The sequence below is a fragment of the Notothenia rossii genome (genome assembly GCF_949606895.1).
Source record: "Notothenia rossii genome assembly, chromosome: 6".
Classification (NCBI taxonomy): Eukaryota; Metazoa; Chordata; class Actinopteri; order Perciformes; family Nototheniidae; genus Notothenia; species Notothenia rossii.
Genome location: NC_136909.1, coordinates 28,341,171 through 28,360,508, shown reverse-complemented (window position 1 = coordinate 28,360,508; position 19,338 = coordinate 28,341,171). Strand labels below are relative to the sequence as shown.

At 39.2% G+C, this 19,338-nt stretch overlaps 1 protein-coding gene across 1 annotated transcript in view; it reads right to left on the bottom strand.

Moving 5' to 3' along the window:
* Window positions 1-2,524: 2,524 nt before the first annotated feature.
* ptgs1 (prostaglandin-endoperoxide synthase 1) overlaps window positions 2,525-19,338 on the bottom strand; it is an 18,782-nt gene continuing 1,968 nt past the window's right edge. The window contains exons 4-11 of the mRNA XM_079690194.1: window positions 19,041-19,181; window positions 18,750-18,893; window positions 18,500-18,681; window positions 18,299-18,382; window positions 15,341-15,587; window positions 14,580-14,866; window positions 14,051-14,198; window positions 2,525-4,988 (exon numbers count right to left, since the gene is read on the bottom strand). Of these exons, the coding sequence (XP_079546320.1) occupies window positions 4,648-4,988; window positions 14,051-14,198; window positions 14,580-14,866; window positions 15,341-15,587; window positions 18,299-18,382; window positions 18,500-18,681; window positions 18,750-18,893; window positions 19,041-19,181 (1,574 nt within the window). The 3' untranslated portion in view covers window positions 2,525-4,647. The remainder of the gene's footprint in view (window positions 4,989-14,050; window positions 14,199-14,579; window positions 14,867-15,340; window positions 15,588-18,298; window positions 18,383-18,499; window positions 18,682-18,749; window positions 18,894-19,040; window positions 19,182-19,338) is intronic.

Below are 19,338 nucleotides of genomic sequence, written 5' to 3'. Positions count from 1 at the left end.
TAGCAACTTAGATGCTTTACTGCTGTTGAATAAATTCTATATTGCTAGTGATTTTATTAAAACTATGATTTGCAATCTTTTTGATTCCAATTACAATAATCTTTTTGTTATAATTGTAAAACACCTGTTAACATCCATCAGCAATCAATAAAACAAATCATCCAACACAAAATAGAAGAAATCTGGACCTATTTCTTTTACAACAGCATCTATTGGGACTGCTCATTGATGTCATCAAGAGCCATTGAGTCTACCTTTTGTAGTCGGCATTTTAGAATGTTTATAATGTCCTTGTCTCTTAATTCCTATAATAATTTGTTTTTTTATTGTTGATGTTGTTTTGTTCTTTATTTTTGTTGTGAGAATCACTTTGCAATTGTGTAAGTGCTATATAAATAGTTTTACTAATATTATTGTTGTTACCATCATTACTATTATTAAAAATGTTTTCTTTGTTTTCTTTATTCATCACTGCAGAACGGATCATGCCAGACCACATCAAACACCTGATCAAGAAGTTGCGAATCTTCAGGCAGAAAAGATGAAAACACCTGTTCAAAGTTCCAGTTTCCTGTACATGGAACCATGCCTGTCTGGGACTCTGTTCCACATGTCTTCAGTCAGTTATGGACCCTATGACTTGGGACACTAGTTCTACCAAGGCTCATTAGAGGTAAGCAGTGGTAGGAGAGGAGTGGAGTTATCTTTGTATTTAGGCTGTAAGTCGACAAAGGTGATCAAGTGCTGATCCTAATAATGATCCGATTAATTTGATATTGATTGTCTGCCAATACCGAATCCTGATCCGATTCTTCTATTACCCAGATAATACAGCTGCACCGTGTACACTAGCTCTATTTGTTTTTGCCATTGTAATTCACCATAAGCAATTGTTGACTGTAAGGTCTATGCCAACCGACTGTAATTTGTAATGTATTTTACCATACTTTAACGGACAAGTTCTGGCAACCACAGCAGCCCAAATGTTAACGTAAATGTCAAGTTTTCTTTTTACAGTGTACTTATATCTGTACATTTATTTTCAGTTTGATTCAAGAAGTGGCTTCAACACACAGAAATGGAGGCCAGATTGGGAAAGATACCAGATACCTTTATTTTGGTAGATACCAGAATACATGACACAATCAATCTTTGTAATATATTTATGTTCTCTTGTTTAAATAATCATACCAGTATTTAATGTATGCTGGTCACCTGGAATCCTGGTAAGCTTTCAGCATGGTATATTTAACACTATTATTAAACATAAGCTGCTGATAGATGGATAAACCAGCCATCTTGGCCAGCTAAAGTGTCCAAAACCCCTCTCCAGCCAACCATTCAAGCCTAATATCGACTGGCTGGTCAATTTACACCAGCCTGACCAGCTAAATTGATCTAAGCTGTTTTTTCAGCAGAGTTATTATTATTTATTTACTATTTATTGAGAATCTCTATGAATTATAGACAAATCTATACTAGTCTGTGTTCTGTTGCCTGAGCCAAGTGTTCCTGCTACATTATGATGTATTATTATTTATTTACTATTTATTGAGAATCTCTATGAATTAAAGTCAAATGTATATACCAGTCTGTGTTCTGTTGCCGCACCGGATCTCCGCCAAATCCAGGATCATCATCCCCATGTTCGCTCCCGTCTGTATCTCTACCGCTACGTGAATACTGTGGCTCAAACTGGTATGGTTCCACCACGTGAGACTCGCCCGCATGATCTGATTCCACCACACCGGCATCCTATTCAATAAAAAACTCCTCTTCTTGAAAGTGCACCGAGTCTATTGACAACTCACTGTCACTCGATTCTGTCTAAATATCTGAGCCAGAGTCCGAAATCAGCCATATAGTTAGTGTATTATTCAACAAGTGTTCTACTTAACGTGCGTGACGTCACTAAGCGGCGAAAGCTGTTTTGTTCTGAGCGGTCGTGTAACATCTGAAGCGAGCATGGAAAGTTGTAATAAATCACGATTTATAAATACAGCGGGCATATTGTCATTAATGACAAATGATTCTCTATTAATAATAGTATATGTTATCGTAATAAGAACATTTTCGTAAGCTCTTTAAGTACTTTGTCAGGCTTAATATGTATCTGTAGATACCCCCAAAGCTTTTTTCTTATTTAAAAGAAAACCTAAAGTATTCTTTACATTTTAAATAAAGGTTAATTAGTTTTTCTGTTTTGCACCTCTTAATATCTTTGTACATCTGGCACTAAACTGTTTTATTGTAAATATCACTTACATTATCTTCTTGATTTTTTATATTCTATATTTCTATCATTGACCTTCTACTTTCCCCCTAAGTATGTACTCTTAATTTTTTTCATCAAATATAACATATTAAAAAAATAATTCAATAACGTGCTTTAACCACCAAGGTACACACAGCATACAATGCCATAATAACTTTGTATTATTAGTGTAGGACACTTATACACCAAACCGTGTATTACAATGCCGTTATGTGATGACTTTCAAAGACAAAAGCAAGCACACTCGGATTAAAGTATTATTTTTATTTATTTTTTCGGATTTCATATTGCATAAACACCATATCCCAACGTGCATTGCGGCTAAAACATCCAATTACCGAGCTTAAACCATAGCTGAGGATCTTGGGCAATCAGTTCAGTGGGTGTGTATCGCCTACGTCTGTTTCCGGTTATTTTATTTTGAAATTCAGCTCCTGACGGACGCCAAAAAAGCCAGAGATTATAGAATCAAACAAATAAATAAAAACAAGGATAATTGTGTGTTATTGTTGAGTAAATAACAATGTGTTATTTAGAAAAGAATAACAAATGAGAAGGAAAAAAAGATTTAAAAAATACATATTTCAGTATTCTGAGGCTCTAAGCCCCATTTATTTTCCTCACTGACGGCAAAAAAAGTCTGACATTATACGATTTAAAATAAAAACAATAATCGTGGCTTGATATTGAGTGAGAAAATGTTTTTATGAACCACACAGCTTCCGGTCTTCCAAAGACCCGACCGGACAAAAAGACATGTTGCAGGCACGAAACATACTGCCAATAGAAATGCATTGCTTTTAAAATTGTTCTGTGTGACACGAATCAATAGATTAAATGTCGTGACTATAACACGAAATGCGCCTCCTTGCATTCAATGGTTATATGAAATTCCTAAAAGCTGCCACTGAAGTTCATCTTTGATGGAAAGAGATGAGGTTCAAATTCAGATTGTATGGTTAAAATATGTTCAGCAAAAACATTTACTAGCTTTTCTGCAAATGTCAGAGCGTGGGATTTAAGGTGAATAACTTTAGTAGGATTTAAGAATAGAATAGTAGCAACTTTTGAAAAGTCTTGTTAATCTATAATATTAAGAGGATATTGAGTTGGGGTTTTTGTGAACATACACTGACTTGTGCTCTATGAAGACAAGTTACTGAGTTGTAACCGCTACGTTTAAACGTGAAACAGAGAAGTAAACCTGTGGTTCCCTTTTGGGACATCAGCAAAACCACAGTAAAGTGTGATCACTTTTCTCACACAAGGCGACACAACATCCTCTTCCTGTCATTAAGTTGGTGTGAGAACCCAAACTAAGACATCACATCTAGCGACTTAGTTTTGTGATTGTATGTTTTTTCTCTATATTCCAATTGTGTAGAAACTCATTAAACAGCTGGGAAAAAAATAACAATACTAAGAGTCTGTAGCCATTATACAGTAGTGCCTGTGTGAGGCTGCCCAGCACAAGCTAGATGGTAATGTCAGCATGCTAACGTGCTAATGGTAAGCATCACGTTTACCTTCTTAATAAAGCATATTGTCTCAAATATAATTCAAATTCCTTCAATGGTAAAGTCAAACGTATGTATAAAGCACATGCATAGACTCAAAACATCTAAAAGACATAAAAAGAGATGAAGAAGTGTTAAAGATCAGCTGCTCAGCCAGAAGTGTGTTGCACTCAAACTCCAAATTGCCAAGTGGGTTATCTAAATAGTGACTATATTTAGAAATATATAATTTATTTTCTCCCAGATTATTAACATTCATGTCAATTTAACCAAGATTAATTAATACATTTTTATTCTTTGGACTATTTTATTTTAATAAAAATGTATGTCTTGTAATTGTGCTGGTGAGGAACAAGTGACCTACTTTCATTAATTGCATAACTACAGCGTAGCATATGACATGACAATACATCTTTGAATCTTCAAATCTTGAGTTGTGTTTCCATTAACAGGCAACAAGAATGTCTGCAGAATATTTATCATATTTTGTAGAAATGTTTTACTATGACTATTTTAGTTACATTACATTTTTCAAGAAGATATGGTGATGTTATACCCTCACTGAAAGAAAAGAGAAAATACACACAAAAAAATTACCATTACCAAATAAAAAACATTTTCAAGATAGTGCAAATATTTTTTCCTGCTCCAGAAACAATGGAATTTGTCACCTTTGTTTTCAGGAGGTAGACTTGCTTGGATTCAGAGTATGTCTCTCTCTCTGCAGGCAGGATTGAAACCACTAAATGTCATGTATAATTAAAATATCCCTAAAGAGAGCAATTTGCAACACATTGGCAGCTAAATAATGTCCCCTACAGTCAGCATAGTAATACACTGATTGAGATGAATTGATTAAAGTTCAGAATTTGATTTCAGCTCCTCGTCATTTCTTGGAACATGGAAGTCCACGTATGGACACCATTTGGTGTTTAGGCACACCAGTTTCTTCAAGGTGGAAGTTTTGACGATATTGAAGCCCTTCTCTCCCCCAAAGCTGCTGGGCTTCCAGTACTCAGGGGAGCAGATGGGGTTTCCAAGCAGGCCTTTCAGGGAGAAGGGAGCCCCCATCTCCACCATGCTCTCCCCAAATAGACTGTTAGGTCGTGCTTTCTCAAGCAGGACACCGGGGTAGAGCTCCAGAGCATCAATGTCACCATAGAGCTCCTCCAAACCTTCGGCCATTTGAATGTCATCTGTTTGGAAAAATAAAACAGCTGTTAAACCAGCCCTATCAGATAATACTTTAGTTCAGCTAGTATTCGAATATCTGCAAAATGACTGTCCGCAATACTCTGCTACATTTTCTGTACCGTTTCGCGCTAAGTTTTGGCATGCTAACCAGCCAAACAGTGGCAAACATGCTAACAATCAACATGTTAACCTATGTCGTGAGCAAGTAAGCATGAAGATGTTAGCATTTAAAAAAACGCTGTGAAAAAGCATTTCACTATTGCATGTATTTGAGATAACATCAGTTGCTACATTTGACTGCAAACCACTTCAGCCCCAGTTTCGCCCGAAAACAACTTGCAATTTGGGGGAAGTGGCTGAGAAAAGAGACATTTATGAAAATGGAGAAAGGTTTTGTCTGCTCAGTGTGCAACCCTGTCTCCTAAAAATTACGTTCCCACAGAACTAAACTGCATTCTGAATTACGTTTAGCAAGAAACGTATTTTCTCCCACGTTACGTTTGTTATGAACGTATCTTAAATACGTTTATTTTCTACATATCTTTGCCATTTATGCTTATAATAATGATAATAGTCATTTATAAATATCATTTTAGAGCACACCTTTGAAATCGACAATCGGGCTCGATATATGGTTAAATTAAAATCAGTAGGCGAGGCTGTAATTTCGCCAGCTGTTACTCTCATGAGCGAGGCAGAAAATAATAGTTTTAACATGCCAAAAAGCTGCTGTGTCGTTTATTGCACCTCAAACATTAAAACAAATCCAGAGTTACGTGTTTCTGTATTTCCTCTAAGAAGAAAGGACAGTAAAAGAAGATCTCAGTGGCTTCAGGCTTGATCGCCATTCAAATGACACCGTTGGTTTCCCCAAAAGTGGGCGGGGCTGTAAAGTTTTTTCCCGTCTGTGAGGAAAATAAATGGGGCTTAGAGCCTCAAAATACTGAAATCTGTATTTTTTAAAATCTTTTTTTCCTTCTAATTTGTTATTCTTTTCTAAATAACACACTTTTATTTACTCAACAATAACACACAATTATCCTTGTTTAACCTCTGAATTGTGGTGGAGTATAATTACAAAGTAACAATGAGCTGTCATGTGGGTACATATTAATGCTGCCCATTATGGATACAAGCGATTTTCACCCATTTAGTAATTACATGTTTTAAATGTGTACACACCAATGTGTTTCCTATCGCCTAAACCTCCAGGGCTGTACACAGTTTAATACTGTCAACTTCTAATTTGGGGAAAAACGCCTTTTAAAACTGCAATTACAGTAGAGACGTGCCATAGAGAACATGTTGCGAAACACAATAGCCAGCATCAGCGTCGTATAGATAGAATATACGGATATCTATACGGATATAATATACGGCGCTGGCCAGCATGTGTAGTTCTCGGGGGGCGTTCGAGTCCAGCTTTGAATAGTCTGCCGTGGTTTCGTTCCATTTCAAAGAGCTTGATGCTCGGCGTAACCTTGGCGCACTGCCACTCCAACATCACGGGGTTTGTCAACGGGACTGTAATCCCAAACGATAGCTGCGGATTATGGGTAGTGTAGTGTCTTCCAATATGGTCTAGCTGCGGCCGCGGACACCGGCGGACACTACATAATACAGTCTATGTACATGACACTACACGACACGCCCACCTGACACAACACTACGGTGGCTGAGAGGCACTACCGTTAAAAGCGAATTGACGACACTACACGACAGGAGGAGAGGTTTTGGGGTTTAGGTTTGGGAGGGAGGAAGGAAGATTAGGATTAGGTAAAAAAGTAGGGAGTGGTTAGGGTTAGGATGGGGGAAAGGGAAGGGTTAGATTGAAGGGAGGGAAGAGAACTGCTACCCGGGAAACAGGATGGAACGCGTCATCTGTGAAGCTCCGCCCACATCGAGCTCATTGAGGCACTGCCCACTGCATGAGGGCCTTCTCGTCCGCGGCCGCAGCTAGACCCTTCTCGTGTCTTCGGCCATCCTAAATCTCGAAATGTCCCGTCTGTTTCCGGTGACTTTATTTACGGCTAAAAAGCATGCTAAAAAGCCCCAGATTATATAATCAAACGAATAAATTTTAAAAAAGGATAATTTTGTGTTAATGGTGAGTAAATAACAGTGTGTTATTTAGAAAAGAATAATAAATTAGAAAGAAAATATTTTTTAAAAAATACAGATTTCAGTATTTTGAGGCTCTAAAAAAAAGTCCGACATTATACGATTTAAAATACAAAACAAAAAAGATAAAACACTGGCAAATAATTTACGTTAGAATAAATAGAATGGTTTTGAATAATAGATGATAGTAAAATCTACGTCACTTTACAGACCCGCCCACCTTTGGGGAAACCAACGCTGTCATTTGAAAGGCGGTCAAGCCTGAAGCCACAGAGATCTTCTGTCCTTTCTAGAGGAAGTACAGAAATACGTAACTCTGGATTTGTTTTAATGTTTGAGGTGCAATAAACGACACAGCAGCTTTTTGGCATGATAAAACTATTATTTTCTGCCTCGCTCATGAGAGTAACAGCTGGCGAAATTACAGCCTCGCCTACTGATTTTAATTTAACCATATATCCATTGCTTGAATTGGGCCGGTACTCACCGGTACGCAGTACCGGCACTTCTGATTTTTACCCATGTGGTACCGGCACTTCTTACTGAGTACCGGCTCAGCCGCCGGCAATATACGTATATATTGTAAACGCAACGCAGCGCAAATGTGGGTCTGACTCTGCCTCACAGAGGGTGACTGGCTGTCTACATGACGTGGCCTGCCGACATTGCCACTTTCATACAGATCATACTAATGCCCTCGATTGGTCTCTGTGTGTCATTCAAGCTCGGGAGGGTGTGTGTTGGTGTATGCTTGGCGCGAGCGAGCGAGCGAGAAAGCGCGTGCACCGGTTACGTGTATTGTTGTTAGCATCTGGTGCTAGCTAGCTGCGCTAACGGATATAAGGAGCTTTTTCAACAACAAGGTGGAGGGTTATGGCTAGAAAGGATCCGTCTAATGTAAATATGACGTCACGTTCTCGTTCTAACTCTCGTTGTAATCGGAGCGGCTCGGCTGTAATCGGAAAGGGTCGGGGTGGGCGGGACGCGGGAAGAGACGTCGTTCTAACTCTCGTTGTAATCAGAGCAGTGGTAACCACTCAAAGTCCTCAAGAGATAGGAAACGACAGCAGTGTGGGACCTTGTTGCGGGAAATTACTGAGCACACATACCACCTACAGGATGAGACGTTCATGTGTACAGTGATATCAAGACTAAATTATCTTTTGGAGGGCGTAAAGCAACACACCCCACATGACAGTAGTCTTCCTCTCACCTTCACGCCCCCCAAACACAAAAGGCAGAAGAGGACCATAACATAGGGTGACCAGACGTCCCCGTTTTCCGGGGACAGTCCCCGTTTGTATTAACCTGTCCCCGGTTGAAACTGTCCCCAGAAATGTCCCCGTTTTTTTTTATATAAGTTAAAAACACATAGCAAGGTGAAATAAAACGTTTCATGTCAGGAAACACTGGGTAAACAGACTGTGGTCAAGCCAGGCCCCACTTCGGAAAACACAGTCAAGCCAGCCCGCACGTTGTATTGCGGTGCGCGAGTATCTTATGCATTACGGTAGAGGCATGTAAAAACTGCCTTCAAAATAAAAGCGTTTACTCGGTCAATAAGAAATATACCTAAAAAACACACCAAACATATTCATATATACTGGAGCTTAAATTAAGAAATATGTACTATATAATGTGATCAATAATAATTTAAAACAAACTACGTATAACTCCCACATTATAACTGAGTGAATGTAAAATGTAAGGATACAGTTATGAAGACATATCTGACATTTCTACTGGGTGACTAATTTCAATTGATGTTGACACCATCTCACAACACTCCTAAAATAACATTACTTTCTGAAGCACAATTTAAAATGTATGCAGTTTAAAATCTCAAATTAGATCTATTGTCCATCTATATTTTGATTTTAATGTAAACTGTCCATAATCAAAGAGTCATTCGAAGTCAATCAAATACTTATTTCACTTCAGGGTGATAGCAGGAGTCCCTATCTAGTCAGAGAAAATCAGGACAATCTGATGTAGAGTTTCAAAATAAAATACTTTTGAAATCTCATATATGGGCTATCGTCCCTCTGTTTTTAGATAAGAATAAAACGAGAACTATCCAGTATCAAAGACTTATTTAACTTCATGGTGATAGCAGGACACCCCATCTAATCAATCAGAGAGAATCTGGACAATCGGATGTAGAGTTTCAAAATAAAAGACCTTTGAAGTCTCATATGAGCTATCTTCCTTCTGTTTGTATCCAACAGTTAAATGGTTCGAATTACATTAAACCAGAATTGTCCCCCTTTTTTCTTTAACAGTGAAGACAATTGGATATGTTAATGAGATATTGACCGCAAAACTCAAAATGTCCCCGGTTTTCATTTTGAAAATCTGGTCACCTTACCATAACATCTCTCAGTACCAGCCATCGTAGACACCCTTTTTCAGGCCGGGTGGGTCATAAAGCTGAGGTCATGAGATCCAACTACAGAGTGGACAGCTTGAAAAAGATTGTAAAAGCTAAGTCCCCAGAGTCTAATGCGGGAGGAGCAGGCAGGGGTACGAAGAGGAGGATAGATGCTTTAGGTAAGAACAAAGTATATTTACTTTTGCCATGTCCTCTATATTCACAAAACACAGCCAATCATCCATTCCAATCCTATGTGACATGGCACAGTTCATTTCACTCCAATAGAAATTGGTATAAAAGAGACCATTAGTCTTCTCATTGTGCTTATTGCTGTGGCTAGGTGTTAACTATTGTTGTTGTATTGTATCATATCAAAAGTTGTTTTCATCCAAGGCACCACCGCCAGGTGAATGTTGGAAGCTTGGAGATGAATGGAGCTGTAAAGAGGTGGTAAGTAAAACAACGTTTTTAATCCGTTGCATGTGATTTATGTAGTTATAAAAAGTATATCATAAGCTGTCATTACAGTCTAAATATCTAACAGCATAAGGAGGAGAGTCTGAGGAGGAGAGGAGATGAGGAGAACAGAGGAGAGGAGACAGCAAAAGGAGGAGAGTATGAGGAGAGGAGAACAGGAGAGGAGAGGATACAGCAAAAGGAGGATAGTCTGAGGAGAAGATGAGGAGAGGAGAACAGAGGAAACAGGGAAAGCAGAGTAAAGAGCAGAGTTGAAAGAGAAGTTGAAAGCAGAGCAAACAGTAGCAGGAGAAGTAGAGCAAATGTAAAAGTAACTTTGAAAAGTATCAGCAAGAAGATCAGAGTTGCATAATGTTATTTTGTTTTATTCGTTACTGTTATATTTATGTTGTATGTTAATTTTTGTACATAGGATAATAAAGATGATCTTAACCTTGAACTCGATTCATGACCTCATTTCATTATTAAAACCTTAATATCAAATTACAGACTGAATTCAAATTAGGATCTCCAAATGTGTTGATGTAATGTTTGTGATAAACTGAAGGATAAAGTGTTCCTTTATGTGTTGAGAAAATTCCCCTCCCTCTTAAGCCAAGTAAGGTGTTTAAAAAGCCTCTTGGATCAGCTGGAAAATACATCACAAAACTGAAAACGGCTGTTTCACTTTACTTTTGAAAGATACGACAGAGACAAAGCTACACATATATGATGATATTATAGAATATGGTGCATTGCTGAAGATTAAACTACCCAACGGGATATAAAAGAGGTAAACACATCTACAGCAGTAACATGCAACATATATTTTATTGCACCAGGAGCTATCTTGGGACTTTTACTGCAACAACGTTGACTTGCCTGTGAATACAAAATAAACCATAGTGTTGCTGATCTACAGTGTTGTCATTCTTCTTTCAACAGCAAGACCGCTAACAAGTATTTACATACTTAATATAGTTTAGTTTCTCGCCATCCCAAACGTAAACATTCAGCCACGTGACTGCGCTTCCGAGCCGCTCCGATTACAACCGAGCCGCTCCGATTACAACGAGAGTTAGAACGAGAACGTGACGTCATATTTACATTAGACGGATCCTTTCTAGCCATAACCAAGGTGGAGGGAGAGTCCTTTGCTGTCAGACTGAGAGGCTGAAACTACAGCTCTGGTGAGGTAAATTACTCTCTGAGTCTTTAGATAGTTAACTTAGTTGAAGTTATCTCAGTGGGTCTCAAACGGTTCGGTCACCATTTATGTAAACACATATTTCCATTTGAGGGGGTAGTGATTAGTAAAATATGCATGAATAATACAAACAAAATGTTAACTAGGTGAAAAAAGGTAAGATAAACTTGTTGAGAGCTAAAACTAGTCTTTGCTGTTGCCTCAAAGAGGAGCAGGGGGGAGAGGAGGGAGACAGGAGAGGCCGATTCAGGAGCCCAGACACACTCACAACTATAAATGAACCAAAAACAAATAAATAAACAAGTTTCAATGTTTTTTCATATTGGATATTGTATGTTATTGGTTATGGCCATGTACTTATGATTTTATGATTATTTAAATGTAACATTTTTGTTTCATATGGGTGTAGTCTCTTTATTTCCCCCTCAAAATGCACCAGATTGATGCATTTAAGTCCAACATTTTAAAAAAAATCTTACAGGGGGAGCATGCCCCCGGACCCCCCTATAGGATTTGAGGCCTGGCCCCACTGTTCCCAAATAGATTTGCAATTTTTTTTAAATAGTAACCCATCTCCATATGTTTCTTTTTGGGTAGTAGATTTAAACTAGAGGGCTATCACTTTGTGCAGCAACGCTATTGACAAATAAATCCAGCAAAATGGCACAAAAAACTGGTAGTGGCCTCAGGGACGAGGAGTAATTTAACCAGCCAGTAGGAGTCAAGCTTTACTTTCTTTTATATCCATAAAGAAAAAGTAAATCTGTTTACAGTTGTTTCATTATGGATGTTGAGAGGTATCCATACATCTCTTCATTTTGCTCTCAAAGTGCACCAGATTGATGCATCTAACTTCAATATTTTTAAAAAAATGTTCCCGGGGGAGCATGCCCCCAGACCCCCCTAGACTAGAGGGTGTCAGGTCCACTCCCCACTTATAAAAATAGCACTTTACCACTGCACCCCCTCTAACCTCAGATGCACCCTGAGTCATTTTGTTTAAGTACAGTGAGCCTTTCTAAAATATACAGTAAAGAGACAAACCCACCAGCATTATAGGATATACTATGACTTTGTGCAAAATACTTGTTGCTGATTTAGAGTACTGGCACCTTTTTTATTCCAATTCAAGCACTGCATATATTGGATTCGATTGTCGATTTCAAAGGTGTGCTCTAAAATGATATTTATAAATGACCATTATCATTATTATAAGCAAGACAATAAATGGCAAAGATATGTAGAAAATAAAAGTATTTAAGATACGTTAGTAACTAACGTAACGTGGGAGAAAATATGTTTCTAGAATAAGTTGACCAGATTTTCAAAATTAAAACCGGGGACATTTTGCGTTTTGCGGTCAATATATCATTAACATATAATATATATAATTTTCTTCGCTGTTAAAGAAAAAAGGGGACAATTCTGGTTCAATGTAATTCGAACATTTGAACTGTTGGATACAAACAGAAGTACAATAGCTCATACATGAGACTTCAAAGGTCTTTTATTTTGAAACTCTACATCAGATTGTCCAGATTCTCTCAGAGTGATTAGATGGGGTGTCCTGCTATCACCCTGGAGTGAAATAAGTCTTTGATGATTTGACAGTTTTTTTATTTATTCTTGTATAAAAACAGAAGGACGATAGCCCATATATGAGATTTCAAAAGTATTTTATTTTGAAGTTCTACATCAGATTGTCCTGATTTGCTCTGATTGACTAGATGGGGTCTCCTGCTATCACCCTGAAGTGAAATAAGTATTTGATTGACTTCGAATGACTTTTTGATTATGGACAGTTTTCATTAAATAATAATCAAAATATTATCAATTGATCTAATTTGAGATTTTAAACAGCATACATTTAAAATAGTTACCCAGTGGAAATGTCAGATATGTCTTAATAACTGTATCCTTACATTTTACATTCACTCAGTTATAATGTGGTAGTTATACGTAGTTTGTTTTAAATTATTATTGATCACAATATATAGTAGCCTACATATTTCTTAATTTAAGCTCCAGTATATATATGAATATGTTTGGTGTGTTTTTTAGGTATATTTGTTATTGACCGAGTAAACGCTTTTATTTTGAAGTCAGTTTTTACAGGCCTCTACCGTAATGCATAGGATATTCGCGCACCGCAATACAACGTGCGGGCAGGCTTGAGTGTGTTTTCCGAAGTAGGGGCTGGTTTGACCCCAGGCTGTTTAGTGTTTACCCAGTGTTTCCTGACATTAAACGTTTTATTTCACCTCGCTATGTGTTTTTAACGTATATTAAAAAACGGGGACATTTCCGGGGACAGTTTCAACCGGGGACAGGCCAATACAAACGGGGACTGTCCCCGGAAACGGGGACGTCTGGTCACCCTATTCTAGAAGATATGAAGAAAATAAACGTATTTGAGATACGTTCATAACAAACGTAACGTGGGAGAAAATACGTTTCTTGCTAAACGTAATTCAGAATGTAGTTTAGTTCTGTGGGAACGTAATTTTTAGGAGACAGGGTGTGATGCCGACAGAAAATGGATGAAAGAATGTACCAAAATGAGAACAAAATATGAGAAGCAGCTCAGTTATTCAGCTTTTTGCAACAACCAAAGTGTTGAGTGTATCATGTTACTTTATGTGATAACAAAAAGTGAGTTTTAGTCGTCCTATTTTGCTTACAGAATTGGCAAGAGTTGCTACAGGATAAAGAAATACTGAGTGATAATATTATTGTTCACGTTTCTCCTGAATTAATTTTATGTTGGGGGAAAAATATAACAAATGAAGACAAAAGTAAATGTGCTGTATTAGCCCATAAACATAAAAGAGATTACAACAATTGAAATAAAGGGGGTTCAAAAAGTTTCAGAAGCAGGTTGTACCTTGAACAATATTTCTGCTTACCAGTAAATTCATAAAAAGAGGTGTACGGCTTTAGGTTAAACCTCTTCCTGTATTCATTAAAGGGCTGCACTCGTGTTGCTCGAGACTCTTTGATGACCTTTTCTGCCACTTGAAGCACAACTACATGTGAGTTGTGACCTCCCCCTATCTGAAACGCAGACAAAAAGTTAGTTCATTATGAGTTGTTAGTAATACAATAAGTCAGAACACAATAATAACGTGTTACTGGCAGAACGACATCTGAGATTGCTACGGACTCGCAGAAGACTAACGTGTTGCTCAGCTTGGCAGGCTACAACATCTAACACCTATTCATTTCATTAAACAGAAATAAAGTGTTGCGTGCACATGATGCTGAGGAACGATATCTGAGAAGGTTGCCTCATTTAGATTTAGGAAGCATTTGTAAGGGGAAGTTAACTTTGATGTGGATGACTTAAGAAAAAAAGGGGACCAACTTCACATCTAAAAAGTGTTATGCAGATAGCAGATGATTCCTGTTAACAGTCAGTGGATTGTGCTTATCTACCTGGCCTGCAGGTTGTTTGGAGAAGGCATCCACCATCTTCTCCACCCCGTAGTGCATGAGTAGGGATGTGTTGAACATAAACTGAGGGTATGGGATGTCTTCGCCGTCGATGAGGAAGCTGTCAGGCATCAGCGGGTGCCAGTGGTAGATGTGGCAGAACTCCAGAGCGATGCGGTTGCTGTACTGGAAGCGTGCGTTGAAGAGCAGAGTGGGATCGAACTTCAGGTCCAACAGGTAGCCACTCAGGTGCTGCACGTACTCTTCTATTATGATGTTGATTGTCTCTCCTGTGGGATACAAAAAACTCAAATATCATTGATTGATACACTGAGGCAAACTCATTTTAAGAAGCATAAAGATGGACATTTTAACTTGTACTGTTCAAACAATTAACAATTTGCCAACGAATAGATTGACTGAAATGTATGGGGCAACCACTAATTTGGGAACCATGTCACTCATTTTGACACCAAAAAATGTTGGTAGTTCCAGGTTTGCATAAGTTTTTTTTGCTGCCTTTTGGTCTTGAATTATTGTTATAGTAATAACTTTTGATATAGGCCTTTTCATTGTGTTATTATGTTACGAGAAGCTTATTCGAGAACATTTTTGTACTTATTATTATGAAGTAAATGTTGATTGCGCAATGTATTACAATCACTAAGTCACAGAGAGAGAGAGAGAGAGAGAGAGAGAGAGTGTGTGGGTGCTGACTCCAGTTTGAGACTTAAACTGTAAGAGTTTGCTCCTGACATGCTCACCAATGATGATGAGTCTGGCGGTCTGAAAGAGCTGCTCATCGTCCCAGGTGGGGTGATCCGCCTTGAGGACATCACAGACTCTGTTGTGCTCCCTCAGCCATACGGTGGCATACATGGTGAGGCCCGGCAGGAGGCCAAACACCTCCTGACCGGTGACCAGACGCTTCTCTGGAGGGAAGTGTTCAGGGTATACCATGTGCACTGGGACCTCCGATACTGTGGGGGGGTACATCTCACCGTTTACTAACTGTAACAAACACAAAAAGTAATCCACACATGAGAGAGAAGCCTTGATTCTGTCTTATTTAAACGTTTTTGTCTTGCATTTTTCTTAATAAAATAACGTACTTCTTGCCAAACGTTTTTGTGCATGTCATTACAGACTTGAGCATAGCTGCTGGTGGTAAAAGTATGACCCAACAAACGACCTCAAGCAGATAAGCTTTTGATAAACATGGTTTGAGGAAGCTTCCTATCAAACCCTGATCACAAGATAAAATTGTGATGTGCCTTTGAGTGTTCTCTATCTTTAACCCCTTGATGATTATCACTAGTATCTGGAAATGCACGACAAAATTCTCAGTTATCATGACACAGGAAGTTAAAGTTATTAAGGGCTGATCTTTAGATCAAATCCCCCTCCTCGACACCTCGTCTCCTCGGTCCTCCGGTAGTGACCCGGAAATGAATTTCAGCGCGCCATGTTGAAGGACATCTCATTTCTCTAAATGCACTTCGAGGATCGAGGATCGAGCGTCGAGGAGGCTCTCTGGAGGAGCTATAACCGAGGATACACTGATGGGTCCTCCACGGTCCTCCACGGCTCCTTCGTGGATTCATTTCCGGGAACAGAGATGTTTCAAAGAGTCGTGACGCACGGCCGGACTTATCTCAGCCAATCACAGCTCTGCATGCATCCCCTGGATATTATTTTATTAACTGCTTTCATCGCGACGCGATGTTTACAGTGAGAACAGCTGTGAGGTCCGTGCAGAAAGCAGAGCAGTGTGTATAATATCACTCAGTATAACAGGCCTACTCTCTTTATTTGCTTTTTTTTAGTAGATATCTACAAACAAAGAGTCGATATTTTTCTAAAACCATTTAGTGCTTCACATAATAAAATACACAACGGCTGTAGCCTGTTTTAGGAGCTGTAGGTGCGTGTGTGTGGTGTAGGCAGTGGCGAGCCGTGACTTTTATACCTAGGCCCTCTGACCCCCACCCCTTCCCTCGAGTTATTATGTCACAGCGTACTTCAGCGGAATATCAAAACAACGACCCGGGGTGCAAAACGCATCAATGAAAGCGACCCTCTACCACACAAAACAACACCTGTAAATAACCCTATTTGTGTTCTTTGAAATTGAAAAGGATATTGCATTGTGTTTGTTACTTTCGTTGCAGTTGTATAAGTGTAATTTGGCATGCTTTTATTTTGAAGGCGAGTTAACGCTGTTGACAGGAAGTTGTTGTTGTTGCTATGGAAACAAGAAAAGTTTCACAGCGGGCGGAACTTGTCATAAAGTCCGCGATACTAGGCTTGTTTGAGACGCGTTGCGCTCGCCTCGAAAGTAGACGAGAATAGCCGATCGCAGCCGTGGGAGGTCTCAAAAAGCTCGCCTGAAGTCGGACAGCTCCGAGTCGGCTTGACTAAATTTGCATTTATAAAGAATGCACACATGTGTTTAATCGTTAATGTCAGATATGTAGTAAGTAAATACATTTGTTCCTGCTCAAGATTAGATTCAACTCTATTGTTATTGCACAGATTACAGGTACTGAGACAACGAAATGCAGTTTAGCTTCCAACCAGGAGAGCAACAAGCAGTAAAGTGAAAAGTAATGTAGGCCTACACAATCTACAGAATAAAATATAGAATGAATTGAATGATGAATAAACAGTGAGGGGTATGAATATACACAGCAGCCTGTGAGCTGTATGAACAGTGTGTATGAATATGCTAAGATATATAAAGTATGAAAACGGTAAGCAGTGCAAGTATAGTATAACATATGAATTTCATGATGATAAACATTGTGGAACAATTATGAAAAATGTTAATGGAGGGAGCGACGTAAAACTGACACAAAAAAACAACAAACTTTTGCCGAGCCAATTGGAGAGTTTCATCACCAGTCCAGCACGTGGTAAAAACCACCAATGAGCGCTCAGCTCGAGATACCAGCGAGTCGTTTCCCATCAAGCATTTCGCTTCCGCAGCTCGTGGAGAGGAACTGCGCCGCCTCGCCGCGCCTCGCTCTCAAGGCTGCGGGCGTCTTTGTCCCGCGAGATTTCAACGTCTCATGTAGGTGAGCCTCCAGAGCAAGTCGGACAAAATAACTAACCATCATGCAACGCACTAGCAAGACGTTGATCGAAATTGCGCAGGTCTGCGCAGGTCTCGCTTGTCTCAAACAAGCCTAGAAACTTTTCACGCGCACGCAGACAGACTCCGCGAGCGAGTGAGGCTGACACTCCCGCAAGCTAGCAAGAGGGCTGTCTCTGCTCGCGGGGGTTTAATCTGCGCGCGAGGGTCATTTCATGCGCGTGTAAAAGCACATTTTCCGCTCGTGAGTAGCTTGTTTTGCACGCTAGAATATTGACCCAAACCTGACTCCATAGCTGGGCCCTCTGTGAATTCATAGCTGTCAACCTTCCATCTGTGCACAAACTTATCTCGTGGCCTCATTGGTCATGTGCGCTTTCGTGTGTGTTGGAGGAGGGCTCTGTAAAGAAGTGGCAGATTTTTTCGGTGTATTTTCAAATTCTAGCGCACTCTAGGTTTCTCCAAAATTACATACCCCACCTTTAAATTGTATGACAACAAAAATACATTTTGGCAAACAACGTTATTTGCCTTGTCATGAGTTAGATGAGCAGATTAATACCCCACATTTGAGTAGTATTAATCCTCTCACTTTGCACTCCCAAAATGTCATAAATGTATTTAATACCTGATATTTCATCTTTCCATCTTTATGAAGCCGTAGGTGAAGCTGTCGTTGGAGGCTGTCTCCATAGATATTGCTCGCATCTACCTGGGAATATGGAAATGTATACATCTCTTAATAAATTCAAAAGTCAAACACATTCAAAATCAAGAAATAATGAAAGGGTCATATAGTGATTAGCACAGAATGTCAGTTTAATCTCACCCCATGTCCTAAAGCCTTGGTGAAGCCACCTTGAACTTCCTGGTTTGTCTTGAAGAACTGGTGAGTGAAGTGTTGCGCCATAAAGGCAAACATCACGTTGGTTCCCTGAGGGTCTGGCCTGAATGTCTTTCTCTTAAAAAACCTCTCGGCCAACACTTTGGGATCAGGAAGCTGAGGTTTACCTGTAGTGAAATAATTGTTTAGTTTTTCTCAGAGCTCAGCCGGCTGTGTGTAGTTTTGCAGGTCTCACCTTTAGCTCCCATGGGCAAAGGGCAGTCCTCAGGAACAGGAGGGAGGAGACGGGTGTAGTAGGACATGTTGGAGTAAGACTCCCAGCTGAGGTATCCATATTTAGTATTGTAGGTCGGAGGGCTTGGAATAAGGTCGCTTCTGACTTTGGGAGAATGGGACAATGTGAAGTTTACATCATATAATTAACAAAGTATAACTAAATAAAATGCTGAAGAATGTTAGCTGCAAGTGAGGTTTGTTGATGTATCAACTGTGGCTCTTTATCTTTACCATGAGACTTTTCACCTACCGGTCAGCACTAATCTCATGAACGTGTCTCGCAGGAAAGAGTTGTTTACGAGGTCCCAGAACCAGTGGAAGTGCGTGAGGAAGTAGTGAACCGCCGTAGGCTTCGGCTTCAGCATGAGACGAACTCTGGTCCAGAGCTCCGCTAAACACAAAGATCAGACTTTTTTTTTTTTAATAGCAATTCAAATTAAGCATCCTGTGTAAGGGATTGAGACAAATCCTAATTAATATATTAGTATTAATGCTTTACAAATGACTAAATGCTGCTGTGATTAAATGCCATATAATGTTCCAAACCA